The 23,964-nt window shown below is 47.1% G+C and overlaps 1 protein-coding gene across 1 annotated transcript in view; it reads left to right on the top strand.

Moving 5' to 3' along the window:
• Nucleotides 1-23,964, top strand: part of LOC141072548 (transient receptor potential cation channel subfamily M member 2-like) — a 493,704-nt gene that overhangs the window by 161,527 nt on the left and 308,213 nt on the right. The window contains exon 23 of the mRNA XM_073559813.1: nucleotides 3,674-3,806. Coding sequence (XP_073415914.1) covers nucleotides 3,674-3,806 — 133 coding nt within the window. The remainder of the gene's footprint in view (nucleotides 1-3,673; nucleotides 3,807-23,964) is intronic.

The following is a 23,964-nucleotide window of genomic DNA, read 5'->3' as shown; positions in this document are numbered from 1 at the left end:
GAATGGGGGGGGTGAGAGCGGAAAAAAAAGTAAAAGGACCCTAAAACAAGGGGAAAGTGGCGAATGGATATAACATATACCATGGACCATGGAAATTATGGAAAATGGACCATTTTTGAGCACATCAGGGGCAAATGGGTGAGGGTTTTGCTTATGGGCAAAAACTTTCGTGCTCAACAGGCCTAGACGTGATAAGGCCATGGACATTTATGGACCTGTGGTGTGGGTGGAGGGAAAAATAATAATAATAAAAAAAATATATATATACAGTGGGGAAAAAAAGTATTTAGTCAGTCAGCAATAGTGCAAGTTCCACCACTTAAAAAGATGAGAGGCGTCTGTAATTTACATCATAGGTAGACCTCAACTATGGGAGACAAACTGAGAAAAAAAAATCCAGAAAATCACATTGTCTGTTTTTTTTTCATTTTATTTGCATATTATGGTGGAAAATAAGTATTTGGTCAGAAACAAGCAATCAAGATTTCTGGCTCTCACAGACCTGTAACTTCTTCTTTAAGAGTCTCCTCTTTCCTCCACTCATTACCTGTAGTAATGGCACCTGTTTAAACTTGTTATCAGTATAAAAAGACACCTGTGCACACCCTCAAACAGTCTGACTCCAAACTCCACTATGGTGAAGACCAAAGAGCTGTCAAAGGACACCAGAAACAAAATTGTAGCCCTGCACCAGGCTGGGAAGACTGAATCTGCAATAGCCAACCAGCTTGGAGTGAAGAAATCAACTGTGGGAGCAATAATTAGAAAATGGAAGACATACAAGACCACTGATAATCTCCCTCGATCTGGTGCTCCAAGCAAAATCCCACCCCGTGGGGTCAGAATGATCACAAGAACGGTGAGCAAAAATCCCAGAACCACGCGGGGGGACCTAGTGAATGAACTGCAGAGAGCTGGGACCAATGTAACAAGGCCTACCATAAGTAACACACTACGCCACCATGGACTCAGATCCTGCAGTGCCAGACGCGTCCCACTGCTTAAGCCTGTACATGTCCGGGCCCTTCTGAAGTTTGCTAGAGAGCATTTGGATGATCCAGAGGAGTTTTGGGAGAATGTCCTATGGTCTGATGAAACCAAACTGGAACTGTTTGGTAGAAACACAACTAGTCGTGTTTGGAGGAAAAAGAATACTGAGTTGCATCCATCAAACACCATACCTACTGTAAAGCATGGTGGTGGAAACATCATGCTTTGGGGCTGTTTCTCTGCAAAGGGGCCAGGACGACTGATCCGGGTACATGAAAGAATGAATGGGGCCATGTATCGTGAGATTTTGAGCGCAAACCTCCTTCCATCAGCAAGGGCATTGAAGATGAAACGTGGCTGGGTCTTTCAACATGACAATGATCCAAAGCACACCGCCAGGGCAACGAAGGAGTGGCTTTGTAAGAAGCATTTCAAGGTCCTGGAGTGGCCTAGCCAGTCTCCAGATCTCAACCCTATAGAAAACCTTTGGAGGGAGTTGAAAGTCCGTGTTGCCAAGCGAAAAGCCAAAAACATCACTGCTCTAGAGGAGATCTGCATGGAGGAATGGGCCAACATACCAACAACAGTGTGTGGCAACCTTGTGAAGACTTACAGAAAACGTTTGACCTCTGTCATTGCCAACAAAGGATATATCACAAAGTATTGAGATGAAATTTTGTTTCTGACCAAATACTTATTTTCCACCATAATATGCAAATAAAATGAAAAAAAAACAGACAATGTGATTTTCTGGATTTTTTTTTCTCAGTTTGTCTCCCATAGTTGAGGTCTACCTATGATGTAAATTACAGACGCCTCTCACCTTTTTAAGTGGTGGAACTTGCACTATTGCTGACTGACTAAATCCTTTTTTTCCCACTGTATATATATATATAGAGGTGTTAAGCTGGTGTAGGTAATTTTGCCAAAAAAGAATTGGCTAGGTTTATTTAAGGCAGCATGGGCCAAGAATATTATTTCTGTTTTCCTGTATATAGGTATGGGTGGAAGTGTGAATGGGGAGTGAAAGATTAAAAACTGTTTTTCATTATTTTATGGGAAAAGTTTTCTGTTGGAAAGTTCCTGCTGGGGGTCCCCTAAGCTGGAAAGCTTGGGGACTATAACAAGTTGCGGTTTTGCACAAGTTTCTGTATGTCCTAAGTGTATGATTAATGTGTGTATTCTGGTTTATGTGTTTTCTTTTCTGGAATGTTGTGTTGTATTGTTTTTGATATTTTATAATAAGAGATACAGGATGTAACTCAGGATCAGTAATGTATGTACACAGTGAAGGCACCAGCAGAATAGTGAGCACAGCTCTGGAGTATAATACAGGATGTAACTCAGGATCAGTAATGTAATGTATGTACACAGTGACTGCACCAGCAGAATAGTGAGTGCAGCTCTGGAGTATAATACAGGATGTAACTCAGGATCAGTAATGTATGTACACAGTGACTGCACCAGCAGAATAGTGAGTGCAGCTCTGGAGTATAATACAGGAGGTAACTCAGGATCAGTAATGTAATGTATGTACACAGTGACAGCACCAGCAGAATAGTGAGTGCAGCTCTGGGGTATAATACAGGAGGTAACTCAGGATCAGTAATGTAATGTATGTACACAGTGACTGCACCAGCAGAATAGTGAGTGCAGCTCTGGGGTATAATACAGGAGGTAACTCAGGATCAGTAATGTAATGTATGTACACAGTGACTGCACCAGCAGAATAGTGAGTGCAGCTCTGGGGAAAAATACAGGATGTAACTCAGGATCAGTAATGTAATGTATGTGCACAGTGACTGCACCAGCAGAATAGTGAGTGCAGCTCTGGGGTATAATACAGGAGGTAACTCAGGATCAGTAATGTTATGTATGTACACAGTGACTGCACCAGCAGAATAGTGAGTGCAGCTCTGGAGTATAATACAGGATGTAACTCAGCATCAGTAATGTATGTACACAGTGACTGCACCAGCAGAATAGTGGGTGCAGCTCTGGAGTATAATACAGGAGGTAACTCAGGATCAGTAATGTAATGTATGTGCACAGTGACTGCACCAGCAGAATAGTGAGTGCAGCTCTGCGGTATAATACAGGATGTAACTCAGGATCAGTAATGTATGTACACAGTGACTGCACCAGCAGAATAGTGAGTGCAGCTCTGGAGTATAATACAGGATGTAACTCAGGATCAGTAATGTATGTACACAGTGACTACACCAGCAGAATAGTGAGTGCAGCTCTGGAGTATAATACAGGATGTAACTCAGGATCAGTAATGTAATGTATGTACACAGTGACTGCACCAGCAGAATAGTGAGTGCAGCTCTGGGGTATAATACAGGATGTAACTCAGGATCAGTAATGTAATGTATGTACACAGTGACTACACCAGCAGAATAGTGAGTGCAGCTCTGGAGTATAATACAGGATGTAACTCAGGATCAGTAATGTAATGTATGTACACAGTGACTACACCAGCAGGATAGTGAGTGCAGCTCTTGGGTATAATACAGGTGGTAACTCAGGATCAGTAATGTAATGTATGTACACAGTGACTGCACCAGTAGAAGAGTGAGTGCAGCTCTGGGGTATATGGCAGCATTTGTGCTTATGTACATTTTGCAGGGAATGTCCAGACCTTGCTGCATTAATGACTATAATCAAGGGATTCTTCCAGGGCGTCTGTTGGAGGAAGGTCAGGAGTCGTCTTTGCTTTCCTGGGAATCCTACATGAAAGACAATTATCAGCAGATGCAGCAACAACTGGACGGACAAAGCCAAGAATATCTGGTGAAGGAAACGGCAGAGGGGTGAGACGTCTGCACCGACAATACCAGGATAGGGGGTCCTGGATACTGAGGACCTCCTGGTCCTGAGTGCTCGGTACTCGGTTATCACTCCAGTATCATGGTGTTCAGATGTGCTCGGTACTCGGCTATCACTCCGGTATCACGGCGTTCGGATGTGCTCGGTGCTCAGCTATCACTCCAGTATCACGGTGCTCGGATGTGCTCGGTGCTCGGCTATCACTCCGGTATCACGGTGTTCGGATGTGCTTGGTACTCGGCTATCACTCCGGTATCACGGTGTTCGGATGTGCTCGGTACTCGGCTATCACTCCGGTATCACGGTGTTCGGATGTGCTCGGTGCTCGGCTATCACTCCGATATCACGGTGTTTGGATGTGCTCGGTACTCGGCTATCACTCCAGTATCACGGTGTTCGGATGTGCTCGGTACTCGGCTATCACTCCAGTATCACGGTGTTTGGATGTGCTCGGTACTCGGCTACCACTCCGATATCACGGTGTTCGGATGTGCTCGGTACTCGGCTATCACTCCGGTATCACGGTGTTCGATGTGCTCGGTACTCGGCTGTCACTCCGGTATCACGGTGTTCGGATGTGCTCGGTACTCGGCTGTCACTCCGGTATCACGGTGTTCGGATGTGCTCGGTACTCGGCTGTCACTCCGGTATCACGGTGTTCGGATGTGCTCGGTACTCGGCTGTCACTCCGGTATCACGGTGTTTGGATGTGCTCGGTGCTCGGCTATCACTCTGGTATCACAGTGTTCGGATGTGCTCGGTGCTCGGCTATCACTCCAGTATCACAGTGTTCGGATGTGCTCGGTGCTCAGCTATCACTCCGATATCACGGTGTTTGGATGTGCTCGGTACTCGGCTACCACTCCGGTATCACGGTGTTCGGATGTGCTCGGTACTCGGCTATCACTCCGGTATCATGGTGTTCGGATGTGCTTGGTACTCGGCTGTCACTCCGGTATCACGGTGTTCGGATGTGCTTGGTACTCGGCTGTCACTCCGGTATCACGGTGTTCGGATGTGCTTGGTACTCGGCTGTCACTCCGGTATCACGGTGTTCGGATGTGCTCGGTACTCGGCTATCACTCCAGTATCACGGTGTTCGGATGTGCTCGGTACTCGGTTATCTCTCCAGTATCACGGTGTTCGTATGTGCTCGGTGCTCGGTTATCACTCCGGTATCACAGTGTTCGGATGTGCTCGGTGCTCGGTCATCACTCCGGTATCACAGTATTCGGATGTGCTCGGTGCTCGGTTATCACTCCAGTATCGCGGTGTTCGGATGTGCTCGGTACTCGGCTATAACTCCAGTATCACGGTGTTCGGATGTGCTCGGTGCTCGGTTATCACTCCAGTATCACGGTGTTCAGATGTGCTCGGTACTCGGCTATCACTCCAGTATCACGGTGTTCGGATGTGCTCGGTACTCGTCTATCACTCCAGTATCACTGTGCTCGGATGTGCTCGGTGCTCGGCTATCACTCCGGTATCACAATATTCGGATGTGCTTGATGCTCGGCTATCACTCCAGTATCACGGTGCTCGGTACTCAGCTATCTGTTATGAATGAGTCATCGTAGGAGGCAAAAACAGAAATACTAGCTAAGTCCAGAAAACCAGAGAAGTTGGCAGCTATCGGATTGCAGACCCCTGAACCTATCAACAACAACTAGCAGTAGCCATGGGGGGTTCCTACGGTGCCCTAGACCCCTCGATCACAGCCGGAGAACTACATAGCCTAAAGACAGAAATGGAAATCTAAACTGCCCCAGAGCAGACCCCAAAGCAATAGGCAGCCCCCAACATATAATGACGGTGAAGCAAGATGAAAAAACACTCACACAGATAGAAAGATAATCTGAGCAAATGATGGGGCCCAAGCAAACTAAATAGGACAGGATAGAAAAGCTGCTGTCTGCATTCCGCCAAAACCCTTTCAAAACAAGAGCCAACAGGCTGATAGGGAAAAAAGCCCTGAAGACGCTAGGCTTCAGAATCATAGAATCATAGAATCGTAGAGTTGGAAGGGACCTCCTGGGCCATCTGGTCCAACCCCCTGCTCAAAGCAGGATTCACTAAATCATCCCAGTCAGATGTCTGTCCAGCCTCTGTTTGAAGACTTCCATTGAAGGAGAACTCACCACTTCTCGTGGCAGCCTGTTCCACTCATTGATCACTCTAACTGTCAAAAAGTTTTTTCTAATATCTAATCTGTGTCTCCTCCCATTCAGTTTCATCCCATTGCTTCTAGTTTTTCCTTGTGCAAATGAGAATAAAGTTGATCCTTCTACAATGTGACAGCCCTTTAGATATTTGTAGACAGCTATTAAGTCTCCTGTCAGTCTTCTCTTTTGCAAACTAAACATTCCCAAATCCTGCAACCTTTCCTCATAAGACAGGGTTTGCAGACCGGTCACCATTCTGGTCGCTCTTTTCTGAACTTGCTCCAGTTTGTTGATGTCTTTTTTAAAATGTGGTGCCCAAAACTGGACACAATATTCCAGATGAGGTCTGACCAAAGAGGAGTAGAGGGAAATAATGACTTCACGTGATCTAGACTGTATGCTTCTGTTAATACATCCTAGAATTGCATTTGCCTTTTTTGCTGCTGCATCACACTGTTGACTCATATTCAGTCTGTGATCTATTAGTATACCCAAGTCTTTTTCACATGTGCTGTTGCTTAGCCCTATTCCTCCCATTCTGTATATGCTTTTTTCATTTTTATTGCCCAGATGTAGTACTTTGCATTTCTCCCTGTTAAAAACCATTCTGTTAGTTGCTGCCCACTTCTCCAGTTTATTTAAATCTTTTTGAATCCTCTCTCTCTCTTCTCTAGTATTAGCTATCCCTCCTAGCTTTGTGTCATCAGCAAATTTAATTAGTTTACCCTCAATTCCTTCATCTAAATCGTTGATAAAGATGTTGAACAATACAGAGCCCAGGACAGAGCCCTGTGGTACCCCACTTGAGACATTCTTCCAACTGGATGTGCAGCCATTTACGACCACTCTTTGGGTCCGATCACTAAGCCAGTTATGAATCCACCTAACAGTTGCCTTGTCCATTCCATACTTAGTCATTTTTTCAATAAGGATTGTATGTGAGACTTTGTCAAATGCTTTGCTGAAGTCAAGATATACTATATCTACAGCATTTCCTTGATCCACCCAATCAGTGATTCCGTCATAGAAGGAAATTAAGTTAGTCTGACATGATTTATTAGTTACAAATCCATGCTGACTCTGTTTAATCACTTCATTCTTATCCAGGTACTGACATACATGTTGTTTAATAATTTGTTCAAAGATCTTTCCTGGTATAGAACTCAGACTCACCGGCCTATAGTTGCCTGGGTCCACCTTCTTCCCCTTTTTGAAGATAGGAACAACATTTGCTCTTCTCCAGTCTTCTGGCACTTCTCCTGTTCTCCAAGAATTTTCAAAGATTATGGAGAGGGGTTCCAAAATTTCTTCTGCTATCTCCTTCAGTACTCTGGGATGTAATTCATCTGGACCTGGAGACTTGAATTCATTTAGGTTAGCTAAGTGTTTCCTCACTATCTTTCTGTTTATAGATATCCTGGATTCTTCTATTCCCTTAATAGGACAGTGAAGAACAGTTGATGTTACATTTCCTTTCTGAGAGAAAACAGATGCAAAATAGGAATTTAAAAGTTCAGCCTTCTCAACATCCTGTCTTACCATTTCATCATTTTCATCCTGTAAAAATCCTATAGCATCTTTGACTTTTCTTTTACTTTTGACATATTCCCAAAATCCTTTATTATTGCTTTTGACATCTCTTGCAAGCCTCAATTCATTTTCAGCTTTAGTTAATCTGATTTGTGCCCTGCAGGTTCTGCAGACCGCATTATATTCTTCTTTAGATATGCCTCCCTCTTTCCATTTTATAAACATTTTTTTCTTCCTTTTTAGCATGTGCTTAAGTTCTGTGTTCATCCATCCTGGTTTCCTTAAATGCTTCCTATTCTTCCCTCTTTTCGGAATTGTTAACGACTGTGCTTTGAGAATTTCATTTTTCAAGATTTCCCATCCTTCCTGGACATTTTCGTCTTTAAGGATATTCAGCCATTGGATCCCTCCAATTCTCTTTCGGAATCCCTTAAAATCTGCCTTTCTGAAATCTAACCTTGACGTCTGAGTCTTCACAGGTCTTCCTCCTCTAGTTATCCAAAATTCTAAAATAGCATGGTCGCTACCTCCTAGGGTTCCAGCCACTTTTACCTCCTCAACCATTTCCTCCGTTTATAAGGATTAGATCCAAGGTAGCAGTTCCCCTTCTACCTTTTGGAAGATAAAGTTGTCAGCAAGAGAGGATAAGAATTTCCTTGACTTGTTAGTTTTGCCTGAGAGAGATTCCCAACAAATGTCTGGATAGTTGAAATCTCCCATGACAACTATGTCATATTTTTTTGGAGAACTTGGCCATTTGATGCATAAAGAGTTCATCCATATCTTCAGCTTGCACAGGCGGCCTGTAGTAAATGCCTACAATGGTGTCCTTTCCATTGTTCTGTCCTTGTATTCTTACCCAAACAGTGTCCACAGAACTCCCAGTCTCTGAAGCTTGGATCTCTGCGCAGATATACGCGTTTTTAACATACAATGCGACACCTCCTCCTCGTTTATCAAGTCTGTTTCTTGCAAATAAGTTGTATCCTTCTAGTCTTGTATTCCAATCATGTGTATTGTCCCACCAAGTTTCAGTGATTCCAATGACATCATATTTCTTTTCCTGTGTTAGTAGTTCCAATTCTCCTTGTTTGTTGCCCATGCTTTGTGCATTAGTATAGAAACATTTTAGTTTGTGATTGGTTTCTCTTTCTCCAATATTTTTATTAATTAGATTCTTTCGTCTTTGTTCTTCCTTTCCACTTCTAATAGCAGAGTTCTCAATAGCATTTGTCAGGTGTATGGCTTTTTCTGGTCTTTTGCTTCCCTTCCTATGTTGTTCTAGTTTAAAGCGCTCCTTACAAGTGTAGCAAGGCGACTTCCAAATACATGTTTTCCAGTCTTCATAAGGTGCACCCCATCTCTAGCAAGTAGTCCATCGTATAAGTAATTCACTCCGTGATCCAGAAATCCAAATCGTTGCTGACGGCACCATCGACGTAGCCAGTTGTTCACCTGCAGAATCTTATTCCACCTCCTTGTTCCATGGCCATCCACTGGGAGGATGGAAGAGAAGACCACCTGCGCTCCCAGTTCTTTCACTTTCTTGCCTAAGTCTTCAAAGTCTCTGCAGATGGTTTCCAGGTCGTTTCTTGCGGTGTCATTTGTCCCCACATGTAGTAGCAGGAATGGGTAGTCATCTGTAGGTCTGAAGAGTCCTGATATCCTGTCAGACACAGCTTTAATTTTTGCACCTGGAAGACAGCACATTTCTCTTGAAGTTATATCCGGTCTGCAGATAGCGGCCTCTGTTCCTCTCAACAGGGAATCCCCCATGACCACCACTCTCCGTTTCTTCTTCACAACATTTTTCTTTCTCCATCCAAGAGGACTCTGAAGGCGTACAAGGTTGCTGTTTGTGGGCAAAGTCTTATCCTGATGTATTTCTTCATCGTTTTCCTGCGTGAGAGCCTGGTACTGGTTTCTGAGCAGTATGGGTGCTGACTGCCTCCCGATTCTCCTGCTTCTCTGGGTCACATGTCTCCATTCCTCTGTTTCTTCAGGTGCACTTCGAATTTCTTCTCTTTCTGTAACATGAAGAGATAATTCTGCTCTGTCCAAGAACTCTTCACATTCCTTAATGATCTTCAACATAGCTAACCTCTCTACGAGATTTTGCAACTTTTCCTCCAACAGGGACACAAGCTTGCATTTGTGGCATGTGAAGTTTGGCTTTTCCACTGGTAAGTCTGTGAACATGTAGCAAGAAATGCAGCTCACCAAATGGCTCCTGGCCTCTTCCATATTGAGATTTCTTAAAAACGATGAAAGATGAGCCAAAATCGGCGCCCGGTTTTCCGATTTCCTCTTTTCAGCTGCAACGGCCAAAACCCAGTGATCGTTGAGCTCGCAGAGACTTTTCACTTATCCCAGAAGGCACTGGGAATATGCAAATGATCTCCTCAAGACTCTTCCCCTGGTTCAAAAAGACTATATCAGTACTCAGGTATTTTTTGAAGACAGAGCAAAAAGGAATTCAGCTCACCCCAGCAGGGAATGGCAGAAATCCAGAAAAACAAGGCAAAATAAAACCAAAACACAAATTCAAAAAGCAGAGCAGAAAACTTAGCTTTTGAGGAGCAGGAATCAGACTGGTCTCCTAGAATCCCTCAGAGAGATCACCAGCAAGGCAGAAGGGCGTCGGCTGCCTTACATCCAGTCAGCAATTCCCGTCACCCAGTCATCATCATCCTGCCCAGGTGCTTGGTAATCAGCCTCACTACCTTCCTTCACCAGATGAGGGAGTTCATCAGACCTCAATGGTGAAGAGGAAAATGAACTCACAACAGCTATCACTCCAGTATCACGGTGCTCGGTGCTCGGCTATTACTCCAGTATCACGGTGCTCGGTACTCAGCTATCACTCCAGTATCACGGTGCTCGGCTATTACTCCAGTATCACGGTGTTCGGATGTGCTCGGTGCTCAGCTATCACTCCAGTATCATGGTGCTCGGATGTGCTCGGTGCTCGGCTATCACTCCAGTATCACGGTGCTCGGATGTGCTCGGCTATCACTCCAATATCACGGTGCTCGGATGTGCTCGGTGCTCGGCTATCACTCCAGTATCACGGTGCTTGGCTATCACTCCAGTATCACGTTGTTCGGATGTGCTCGGCTATCACTCCAGTATCACAGTATTCGGATGTGCTCGGTGCTCGGCTATCACTCCAGTATCACGGTGCTCGGATGTGCTCGGTGCTCGGCTATCACTCCAGTATCGCGGTGCTTGGATATGTTCGGTGCTCGGCTATCACTCCAGTATCACGGTGCTCGGCTATCACTCCAGTATCACGTTGTTCGGATGTGCTCGGTGCTCGGCTATCACTCCAGTATCACAGTATTCGGATGTGCTCGGTGCTCTGCTATCACTCCAGTATCAGGGTGCTCGGATGTGCTCGGTGCTCAGCTATCACTCCAATATCATGGTGCTCGGATGTGCTCGGTGCTCAGCTATCACTCCAGTATCACGGTGCTCGGATGTGCTCGGTGCTCTGCTATCACTCCAGTATCACGGTGCTCGGATGTGCTCGGTGCTCGGCTATCACTCCATTATCGCGGTGCTTGGATATGTTCGGTGCTCGGCTATCACTCCAGTATCACGGTGCTCGGCTATCACTCCAGTATCACGTTGTTCGGATGTGCTCGGTGCTCGGCTATCACTCCAGTATCATAGTATTCGGATGTGCTCGGTGCTCTGCTATCACTCCAGTATCAAGGTGTTCGGATGTGCTCGGTGCTCTGCTATCACTCCAGTATCATGGTGTTCGGATGTGCTCGGTGCTCAGCTATCACTCCAGTATCACGGTGCTCGGATGTGCTCGGTGCTCGGCTATCACTCCAATATCATGGTGCTCGGATGTGCTCGGTGCTCAGCTATCACATCAGTATCACGGTGCTTGGATATGTTCGGTGCTCGGCTATCACTCCAGTATCACGGTGCTCGGATGTGCTCGGTGCTCAGCTATCACTCCAGTATCAGGGTGCTCAGATGTGCTCGGCTATCACTCCAATATCACGGTGCTCGGATGTGCTCGGTGCTCGGCTATCACTCCAGTATCACGGTGCTTGGATATGTTCGGTGCTCGGCTATCACTCCAGTATCATGGTGCTCAGATGTGCTCGGTGCTCAGCTATCACTCCAGTATCACAGTGCTTGGATATGTTCGGTGCTCGGCTATCACTGCAGTATCACGATGCTCGGCGATCACTCCGGTATCACAGTATTCGGATGTGCTCGGTGCGCGGCTATCACTTCAGTATCAAGTTGTTCGGATGTGCTCAGTGCTCGGCTATTACTCCAGCATCACGTTATTTGGATGTGCTTGGTGCTCGGCTATCACTCCAGTATCACATTGCTTGGATGTGCTCTTTGCTCAGCTATCACTCCAGTATCACGGTGTTCGGATGTGCTCGGTGCTCGGTTATCACTCCATCGTCACGGTGTTCGGATGTGCTCAGTACTCAGCGATCACTCCAGTATCACGATGATCGGCGATCACTCCGGTATCACAGTATTCAGATGTGCTCGGTGCTCGGCTATCTCTCCAGTATCACTGTGCTTGTATGTGCTCGTTGCTCAGCTATCGCTCCAGTATCACGATGCTTGTATGTGCTCGGTGCTCGGTTATCACTCAAGCATCACGGTGTTCGGATGTGCTCAGTACTCAGCGATCACTCCAGTATCCCGATGCTCGGTGATCACTCCGGTATCACAGTATTCGTATGTGCTCGTTGCTCGGTTATTACTCCAGTATCACGGTGCTCTGTCTCTCTATTTTATGACAGACTTTTCCCGGGTTTTGGGCAGGTGCGCTCAGTCTCTCTATTTTATGACACAGTCTTTTCCTGAGTTTTGGGCAGGTTCTCTCAGTCTCTCTATTTTATGTCACAGTCTTTTCCTGGGGTTTGGGCAGGTGCGCTCAGTCTCTCTATTTTATGACACAGTCTTTTCCTGAGTTTTGGGCAGGTTCTCTCAGTCTCTCTATTTTATGGCACAGTCTTTTCCTGGGGTTTGGGCAGGTGGGCTCAGTCTCTTTTTTATGACACAGACTTTTCCCCGGTTTAGGGCAGGTGCGCTCAGTCTTTCTATTTTATGACACAGACTTTTCCGGGGTTTTGGGCAGGTGCTCTCAGTCTCTCTATTTTATGACACAGACTTTTCCCCGGTTTTGGGCAGGTGGGCTCAGTCTTTCTATTTTATGACACAGACTTTTCCTGGGTTTTGGGCAGGTGCTCTCAGTCTCTCTATTTTATGACACAGACTTTTCCCGGGTTTTGGGCAGGTGCGCTCAGGCTTTCTCTTCTATGACACAGACTTTTCCCAGGTTTTGGGCAGGTGCGCTCAGTCTTTCTATTTTATGACACAGACTTTTCCCGGGTTTTGGGCAGGTGCGCTCAGTCTCTCTATTTTATGACACAGACTTTTCCCAGGTTTTGAGCAGGTGTGTGGAGCGCCCACACCAGGGCCTAGCGGGGTACTCGGTACCGGGCCCGTTGATCTCAATGGGAGTTGTCACGGAAGCTGTGACACGGTCCGTGGCCCTGGGGCTCCATGGCAAAAAGGGGAATGAATGAACAATGAAATAAAGTTTATGAATAGTTCGTGACGCCACCTGTGGTGTTCGGCAAGTGAGGTGTTAGGCTGACGCTGCATGCAGATCCTCTGGGAATGGTGGTGGGTTGCAGTCAAGATGGTGAAGCTCCCCACAGTAATGCATTTACAGCCCACTACTCCACCGGTGTCTGCTGCAGAACCATTAGTGTCCATACCACCTCGGGGACCGGGCCCCGGCCTTGCGCTTAGAATTTCTAGGCAGGGTTCTCCTCTAACCCATGTCCTCTCTGTTCCCTTTTACTCCTTTGTTCCGTACTAATCCCTCTATCTCATAGAAGGTCAGGTTTCAGTCCAATGTCTTTCTCCTTCTTTCCTTTCCTGTGCCAGCTGGCTCAGATCACTGAGGCAGCTGCAGCACTCCTTCCTCCATCCCTCTTCCAGGAATCCTCACTCCTCTCCGAGAGACTCTCTCTCTCTCCCACTCACTGACTGACTAACTAACTCTTCCCGCTCTTTATGTATCCTAAACTCCACCCGCCTCCCAGCACGTTTTGTGTTCCAAGCAGGGAACCACCAAAGGTGCTCTGCTACTCTCTAAGCAAGGAGCCGCAATGTGGCTTTGCTGAACTACCATGTTGTGTGGGATCCGAGTGTGGGGAGCGTGGTCAGGAGCTCCCACCTTACCTGGATGAGAGGGGCACCACACCTCAGGAGGAGGTGCAGTACCTCTGTGGCGACTGAGCCTCAGGGGCGCCACATTTCCCCCCGTTAAACACAGCACGTCCGCGGGCTGCAAAGCAAACACAGTTGGCAATATAGGAACATACAAAATTTTGGTAATGCTGAATAAACATTTCTTATACTAAACTTCCTAATATAGGAGGCATGGTTTCTTGAACGTTACAAACAGTTTAACTCGCTATCTAAATTTTAAATTATGCTACCTAATGTAAAGTGCTATATAAGCAAACTCAATATCAATTCACATTTTCTAGCAACACATCTCTTTCCATTATCTTTCACATTTTCTACTTTTCACTGTCTCTTCTAGACTTAGGATGACAACCGTAGATACCTGGTTCGTCACCTGTAATTTTCAATTCTGCATTCACATTCTCAACATCTTTAATCAAAAACTCTGTAAAACATTCACTATGTCTCTTTCTCAATATCTAATATATAAAGCTCAAAGTGTGTATGTATGTATGTGTGTGTGTGTGTGTGTGTGTGTATGTGTGTATGTCCGTGATAGGCATCCGCACCGTCGCAGCTACAGCCACAAAATTTGGCACAGTCACACAAAAACACCGCAAACAGAGATCAGATTCCAAACATGAGTATTACACGGTTACGTTTCGACCTATACCTAGGTCTTTCTCAAACCATACTCAATAGGAGTGTCAAGGTATATGGAAAGAGGACAATTTTTCAGAGTCCCAAAGTAAGGGCTGTGGCAAGAGAGCGGCAGGGATCTCTCTTGCCACAGCCCTTACTTTGGGACTCTGAAAAATTGTCCTCTTTCCATATACCTTGACACTCCTATTGAGTATGGTTTGAGAAAGACCTAGGTATAGGTCGAAACGTAACCGTGTAATACTCATGTTTGGAATCTGATCTCTGTTTGCGGTGTTTTTTCACTTTTCTTGATTTGTTGAAAAAAATAAATAAAAATCATAATAATTCCTTTAATGACTCTGATGCAAGTGACATTCAATTTTGAGTGCGACTGTCTACCCGTTGACTTTTACCTGTGGTATATCCACGTTCAGTCAGCACCCCCTCCTACAGCACGAGTGCGCGTCTTTATTTTTTCTATATGGGATGGCGGATACGTATGATGGGTATATGGGCATGGGACTATGGGATGGAGGATATGTATGATGGGTATATGGGCACTGGACTATGGGATGGAGAATATGTATGATGGGTATATGGGCACGGGACTATGGGATGGAGGATATGTATGATGGGTATATGGGCATGGGACTATGGGATGGAGGATATGTATGATGGGTATATGGGCACTGGACTATGGGATGGAGGATATGTATGATGGGTATATGGGCACTGGACTATGGGATGGCGGATGTGTGATGGGTATATGTGCATGGGACTATGGGATGGAGGATATGTATGATGGGTATATGGGCATGGGACTATGGGATGGAGGATATGTATGATGGGTATATGGGCACTGGACTATGGGATGGAGAATATGTATGATGGGTATATGGGCACGGGACTATGGGATGGAGAATATGTATGATGGGTATATGGGCATGGGACTATGGGATGGAGGATATGTATGATGGGTATAAGGGCACGGGACTATGGGATGGCGGATATGTATATGGGCACGGGACTATGGGATGGAGGATATGTGATGGGTATATGAGCATTGGACTATGGGATGGAGGATATGTATGATGGGTATATGGGCACAGGACTATGGGATGACGGATATGTATGATGGGTATATGGGCACGGGACTATGGGATGGAGGATATGTATGATGGGTATATGGGCATGGGACTATGGGATGGAGGATATGTATGATGGGTATATGGGCATGGGACTATGGGATGGAGGATATGTATGATGGGTATATGGGCACGGGTCTATGGGATGGAGGATATGTATGATGGGTATATGGGCATGGGACTATGGGATGACGGATATGTATGATGGGTATATGGGCATGGGACTATGGGATGGAGGATATGTATGATGGGTATATGGGCATGGGACTATGGGATGGAGGATATGTATGATGGGTATATGGGCACTCGACTATGGGATGGTGGATATGTATGATGGGTATATGGGAATGGGACTATGGGATGGAGGATATGTGATGGGTATATGAGCACTGGACTATGGGATGGAGGATATGTATGATGGGTATATGGGCATGGGACTATGGGATGGAGGATATGTATGATGGGTATATGGGCATGGGACTATGGGATGGAGGATATGTATGATGGGTATATGGGCACTCGACTATGGGATGGTGGATATGTATGATGGGTATATGGGCATGGGACTATGGGATGGAGGATATGTATGATGGGTATATGGGCATGGGACTATGGGATGGAGGATATGTATGATGGGTATATGGGCATGGGACTATGGGATGACGGATATGTATGATGGGTATATGGGCACGGGACTATGGGATGACGGATATGTATGATGGGTATATGGGCATGGGACTATGGGATGGAGGATATGTATGATGGGTATATGGGCATGGGACTATGGGATGGAGGATATGTATGATGGGTATATGGGCACTCGACTATGGGATGGTGGATATGTATGATGGGTATATGGGCACGGGACTATGGAATGGAGGATATGTGATGGGTATATGAGCACTGGACTATGGGATGGAGGATATGTATGATGAGTATATGGGCATGGGACTATGGGATGGTGGATATGTATGATGGGTATATGGGAATGGGACTATGGGATGGAGGATATGTATGATGGGTATATGGGCACGGGCCTATGGAATGGAGGATGTGTGATGGGTATATGGGCACGGGACTATGGGATGGCGGATATGTATATGGGCACGGGACTATGGGATGGAGGATATGTGATGGGTATATGAGCACTGGACTATGGGATGGAGGATATGTATGATGGGTATATGGGCACGGGACTATGGGATGGAGGATATGTATGATGGGTATATGGGCACTGGACTATGGGATGGAGGATATGTATGATGGGTATATGGGCACTGGACTATGGGATGGCGGATGTGTGATGGGTATATGTGCATGGGACTATGGGATGGAGAATATGTATGATGGGTATATGGGCATGGGACTATGGGATGGAGGATATGTATGATGGGTATATGGGCATGGGACTATGGGATGGAGGATATGTATGATGGGTATATGGGCACTGGACTATGGGATGGAGGATATGTATGATGGGTATATGGGCACTGGACTATGGGATGGCGGATGTGTGATGGGTATATGTGCATGGGACTATGGGATGGAGAATATGTATGATGGGTATATGGGCATGGGACTATGGGATGGAGGATATGTATGATGGGTATATGGGCACGGGACTATGGGATGGCGGATATGTATATGGGCACGGGACTATGGGATGGAGGATATGTGATGGGTATATGAGCATTGGACTATGGGATGGAGGATATGTATGATGGGTATATGGGCACAGGACTATGGGATGACGGATATGTATGATGGGTATATGGGCACGGGACTATGGGATGGAGGATATGTATGATGGGTATATGGGCATGGGACTATGGGATGGAGGATATGTATGATGGGTATATGGGCATGGGACTATGGGATGGAGGATATGTATGATGGGTATATGGGCATGGGACTATGGGATGGAGAATATGTATGATGGGTATATGGGCATGGGACTATGGGATGGAGGATATGTATGATGGGTATATGGGCATGGGACTATGGGATGACGGATATGTATGATGGGTATATGGGCATGGGACTATGGGATGGAGGATATGTATGATGGGTATATGGGCATGGGACTATGGGATGGAGGATATGTATGATGGGTATATGGGCACTCGACTATGGGATGGTGGATATGTATGATGGGTATATGGGAATGGGACTATGTGATGGAGGATATGTGATGGGTATATGAGCACTGGACTATGGGATGGAGGATATGTATGATGGGTATATGGGCATGGGACTATGGGATGGAGGATATGTATGATGGGTATATGGGCATGGGACTATGGGATGGAGGATATGTATGATGGGTATATGGGCACTCGACTATGGGATGGTGGATATGTATGATGGGTATATGGGCATGGGACTATGGGATGGAGGATATGTGATGGGTATATGAGCACTGGACTATGGGATGGAGGATATGTATGATGAGTATATGGGCATGGGACTATGGGATGGAGGATATGTGATGGGTATATGAGCACTGGACTATGGGATGGTGGATATGTATGATGGGTATATGGGAATGGGACTATGGGATGGAGGATATGTGATGGGTATATGAGCACTGGACTATGGGATGGAGGATATGTATGATGGGTATATGGGCACGGGACTATGGGATGACGGATATGTATGATGGGTATATGGGCATGGGACTATGGGATGGAGGATATGTATGATGGGTATATGGGCATGGGACTATGGGATGGAGGATATGTATGATGGGTATATGGGCATGGGACTATGGGATGGAGAATATGTATGATGGGTATATGGGCATGGGACTATGGGATGGAGGATATGTATGATGGGTATATGGGCATGGGACTATGGGATGACGGATATGTATGATGGGTATATGGGCACGGGACTATGGGATGACGGATATGTATGATGGGTATATGGGCATGGGACTATGGGATGGAGGATATGTATGATGGGTATATGGGCATGGGACTATTGGATGGAGGATATGTATGATGGGTATATGGGCACTCGACTATGGGATGGTGGATATGTATGATGGGTATATGGGCATGGGACTATGGGATGGAGGATATGTATGATGGGTATATGGGCATGGGACTATGGGATGGAGGATATGTATGATGGGTATATGGGCATGGGACTATGGGATGACGGATATGTATGATGGGTATATGGGCACTCGACTATGGGATGGCGGATATGTATGATGGGTATATGGGCACAGGACTATGGGATGGAGGATATGTATGATGGGTATATGGGCACTGGACTATGGGATGGAGGATATGTATGATGGGTATATGGGCACTCGACTATGGGATGGCGGATATGTATGATGGGTATATGGGCACGGGACTATGGGATGGAGGATATGTATGATGGGTATATGGGCACTGGACTATGGGATGGAGGATATGTATGATGGGTATATGGGCACTCGACTATGGGATGGCGGATATGTATGATGGGTATATGGGCACGGGACTATGGGATGGAGGATATGTATGATGGGTATATGGGCATGGGACTATGGGATGGAGAATATGTATGATGTGTATATGGGCACGGGCCTAAGGGATGGAGGATGTGTGATGGGTATATGGGCACGGGACTATGGGATGGCGGATATGTATGATGGGTATATGGGCATGGGACTATGGGATGGAGGATATGTATGATGGGTATATGGGCATGGGACTATGGGATGACGGATATGTATGATGGGTATATGGGCACTCGACTATGGGATGGCGGATATGTATGATGGGTATATGGGCATGGGACTATGGGATGGAGGATGTGTGATGGGTATATGGGCACTGGACTATGGGATGGAGGATATGTATGACGGGTATATGGGCACGGGACTATGGGATGGCGGATATGTATGATGGGTATATGGGCACGGGACTATGAGATCGTGGATATGTATGATGGGTATATGGGCACTGTGGGATGGAGGATAATTATAATTTGCTATAACTAACCACAGTTAGTTACTATTCCCGGGCAGCGCCGGGCTTTTCAGCTAGTATTTCTATAAAATCTGTCATTAATACTTTCATTATACACTATAACAGTGAGCATTATTATCAAGTGCAAAGATAGACACTGGTCCAACCACCATGTCTGGAAATGTCCCTATATTGAGGTAGATCTTCTTTCAAAAAGAGTGTCCTATGTAAAACCAAGAGAGAGCACCTAAAGAGGTGCAAACTATTTACAAGTTACAGTTCTGGACCATTCAGCGTTCATGATCTCCACAGTTCAGGTGTGAAGGCTGCCAACAAAACAGGGCAACACTGGAAAAATAAACTAGGACATGATAACCAAAAATAGAAAACTGGTGCAAAAATAGAAAACAATGGCACAACTGTGCAAATACCCTCCTGGGCAACGAGGTTTACTTTAAAGTAGCATTTTGAATAATTGTGGTCCCCTCCTGGGGTTTCTGGACTGGAACTGCTACCAGATGAGAGAAACGCATTGGCAGTCGTCAGGTACTCTTCCTCCAGTGGGGTAAAGCTTGCGGCTTTCCGTACTTTTGGCTGTGGGACTGGTACGGCTCCAGCTTGGCACATGGGGGCAGTGGGTGGTTTCTGCCTGTAGGTCTTGATGAGATCCTCCGGGACTCGCCTAATGTTCATAGCATACCAGCCCCTCAGACCTTCGTGTCTGGTGAAGGTCACATGATCTCCCGGGTTCAGGTTTCTGGCAGGGTGTCCTTTTCTCAAGTGGGGTTCTACATCTCTCTGGTTGAAAAACAGATCGGAGATTCGGCTAGGGTCTTGGATAAAGCCGAACCCCCTCTCATGATTCACATTCAGGACGTGGCCCCAACCTGCCGCATCTTTTGGATCGTAGTGACCGGCTCTGACCTGCTCCTTCCGGTCCAAATCCGGACCTAGTACCGCTAGCCGGCACTGCTCCCTCTCCCGGTGTTCAGCTGCCAGTTGCCGGATGGTAGCTTGACAACTAGCCCATTTCTCATCATCCTCCCGTTCCTCCCGGGACCGATCCAAGCTGGTTTTGTACCGCGGCGCCACCGTCAGGGGTTCCGGTGTTTCCCCCCGAGGGCTGGTATCCCGGTCCCAGACCAGATCTAGCACGACCTGGCCAGCCGCTGCGACCGCGGTACACCCCAGGGCCCTCCCAGGTTTAGGGGCATCAGACATACCTGGAGCCTCCCGGCGGTGTGGTCTCTGTTCAGGTGCAGGCATAGTGGCGGTGGATGCTGTCCGGTGGGACACCAGGGATGGTGGTGGAGCTAATGGCGGCTCCGGGTCCGCAGTGGTCTCTGGTGGGACCTGTGCGGCCGCGTCAGGGCCGGGCAGGAGCTCCTCTTCTTCCACTTCAGCTCCCGGGGCCTCATACAATTCCTCCGGTGGTGGCGGAAGAGAAGGGACTCCGGATGCTGTCGGTGGGGTGGCAGCAGCTGCAGGCTCCATGGCGTCTGCCTAGGGAATCTCCGGTAATGCAGCGATGAGTACCGGTGACGGCGGTACCGCTGGCGTAGGCCCCTCTTGGGCGTGCTGCCAGTTCAGCCTCCACAAGGCCTCCTGCCTCAGCTGAAAACATTGGGTCAGCCAGGCCTCTTCCTCTAGCTGCCAGCGATTCAGCGTAGAAGCAGGGTCCGAGCCTTCAGCCATGGCGCCGGGGAGATCCAGCTCAGCCTCCTCGCACTCCGCAGGCCTCCTTCCCTCTTCTTCCAACATGGCGTTCTGGCGTTCTTCTTCCTGTCTCGGCTTCCTTCCCGCCACTGGCTCCTGTCCCTCCTTCTTGGGTCGGCATCTTCTTCCAGCGCCTCCATACCAAGCCAGTATACGAACCCCTCGGGGGGTGGGCCAAGTTGCTGCCGCATAGAAGTTTAGACAGGGGAGGCCCAGGACAGTCTGCGCTCTTTTCTTAGGACTGCCCATATTATCATGCCCTTCTTCTCCAGGCTGTCGGCCATTTTTAGTATTCATTTCACAGTCTATCAAATTGGGTCTTCTACACATTCTTAAAAGTTTTAAGGTCAGCAAATCTTAGGCACACAGAACCCGATGGCATCGGGTCTCGTCATCCTGTTCGTGACGCCAAAATGGAGCGCCCACACCAGGGCCTAGTGGGGTACTTGGTACTGGGCCCGTTGATCTCAATGGGAGTTGTCACGGAAGCTGTGACCCGGTCCGTGGCCCTGGGGCTCCATGGCAAAAAGGGGAATGAATGAACAATGAAATAAAGTTTATGAATAGTTTGTGACGCCACCTGTGGTGTTCGGCAAGTGAGGTGTTAGGCCGACACTGCATGCAGATCCTCTGGGACTGGTGGTCGGTTGCAGTCAAGATGGTGAAGCTCCCCACAGGTGGAGCTGTAGTCCCAGGGCAGTGTAGATGTAGCAATGGAGGAGAGGCACAGGCGGTGTGGAGGCCGGTGCCCAGATGTAGCAGTGTGGGGTGTAGTGATGAGGGAATAAGTGGACACCAGGGTATGTAGTTCCAAAGCTTTACTCACAGTCTGCAGTTCACACAGATGCCTGCCTCCGTGCTGTGTCCTCCGGGTCCTGGGCTCAGTCAACCTCCAGGCAAGATGGGATGCTCCCTTCCAACACTCCGCCAACATGTACCTTTCTGAACGTCTCCTCTATAGTGCCTTTAAGTGAAGTACTCCTAGTACCGAGTTACCCTGGAGTGCCTCCTGACAGATGTTCCCAAGAACTCTACTTGTATGGCAGACAGCTGTAGCCTGCTTCGGGGACTCCTTACTCCTGAGTCCCGGCTCACTATCCAAGTTACTGTTGTGCCCCCAAGTCTTAGATGGGAGTAGTGCATTTACAGCCCACTACTCCACCGGTGTCTGCTGCAGAACCATTAGTGTCCATACCACCTCGGGGACCGGGCCCCGGCCTTGCGCTTAGAACTTCTAGGCAGGGTTCTCCTCTAACCCATGTCCTCTTTGTTCCCTTTTACTCCTTCGTTCCATAATAATCCCTCTCTCTCATGGAAGGTCAGGTTTCAGTCCAATGTCTTTCTCCTTCTTGCCTTTCCTGTGCCAGCTGGCTCAGATCACTGAGGCAGCTGCAGCGTTCCTTCCTCCATCCCTCTTCCAGAGATCCTCACTCCTCTCCGAGACTCTCACTCTCCCACTCACTGACTGACTAACTAACTCTTCCGGCTCTTTATGTATTCTAAACTCCACCCGCCTCCCAGCACGTTTCGTGTTCCAAGCAGGGAACCACCAAAGGTGCTCTGCTTCTCTCTAAGCAAGGAGCCGCAATGTGGCTTTGCTGAACTACCATGTTGTGTGGGATCCGAGTGTGGGGAGCGTGGTCTGGAGCTCCCACCTTACCTGGATGGTGGGGCACCACACCTCAGGAGGAGGTGCAGTACCTCTGTGGCGACTGAGCCTCAGGGGCGCCACATTTCCCCCCATTAAACACAGCACGTCCGCGGGCTGCAAAGCAAACACAGTTGGCAATATAGGAACATACAAAATTTTGGTAATGCTGAATAAACATTTCTTATACTAAACTTCCTAATATAGGAGGCATGGTTTCTTGAACGTTACAAACAGTTTAACTCGCTATCTAAATTTTAAATTATGCTACCTAATGTAAAGTGCTATATAAGCAAACTCAATATCAATTCACATTTTCTAGCAACACATCTCTTTCCATTATCTTTCACATTTTCTACTTTTCACTGTCTCTTCTAGACTTAGGATGACAACCGTAGATACCTGGTTCGTCACCTGTAATTTTCAATTCTGCATTCACATTCTCATTCTCAACAGGGAACCACCAAAGGTGCTCTGCTTCTCTCTAAGCAAGGAGCCGCAATGTGGCTTTGCTGAACTACCATGTTGTGTGGGATCCGAGTGTGGGGAGCGTGGTCTGGAGCTCCCACCTTACCTGGATGGTGGGGTACCACACCTCAGGAGGAGGTGCAGTACTTCTGTGGCGACTGAAGCTCAGGGGCGCCACATGTGCTCAGTCTATTTTATGACACAGACTTTTCCCGGGTTTTGGGCAGGTGCGCTCAGTCTTTCTGTTCTATGACACAGTCTTTTCCTGGGGTTTGGGCAGGTGCGCTCAGGCTTTCTCTTCTATGACACAGACTTTTCCCGGGTTTTGGGCAGGTGCGTTCAGTCTTTCTATTGTATGACACAGACTTTTCCCAGGTTTTGGGCAAGTAGGCTCAGTCTCTCTATTTTATGACACAGACTTTTCCTGGGTTTTGGGCAGGTGCGCTAAGTCTCTCTATTTTATGACACAGACTTTTCCCGGGTTTTGGGCAGGTGCGATCAGTCTTTCTATTCTATGAAACAGACTTTTCCCAGGTTTTGGGCAGGTGCGCTCACTCTTTCTATTCTATGACACAGACTTTTCCTGGGTTTTGGGCAGGTGCGCTCAGTCTTTCTAT

Source organism: Dendrobates tinctorius, unplaced genomic scaffold (genome assembly GCF_039654945.1).
Source record: "Dendrobates tinctorius isolate UK_male_01 unplaced genomic scaffold, ASM3965494v1 ptg000275l, whole genome shotgun sequence".
NCBI lineage: Eukaryota > Metazoa > Chordata > Amphibia > Anura > Dendrobatidae > Dendrobates > Dendrobates tinctorius.
Note: the sequence above shows the minus strand (reverse complement) of the source record. Positions and strands in the feature narration are given on the sequence as shown.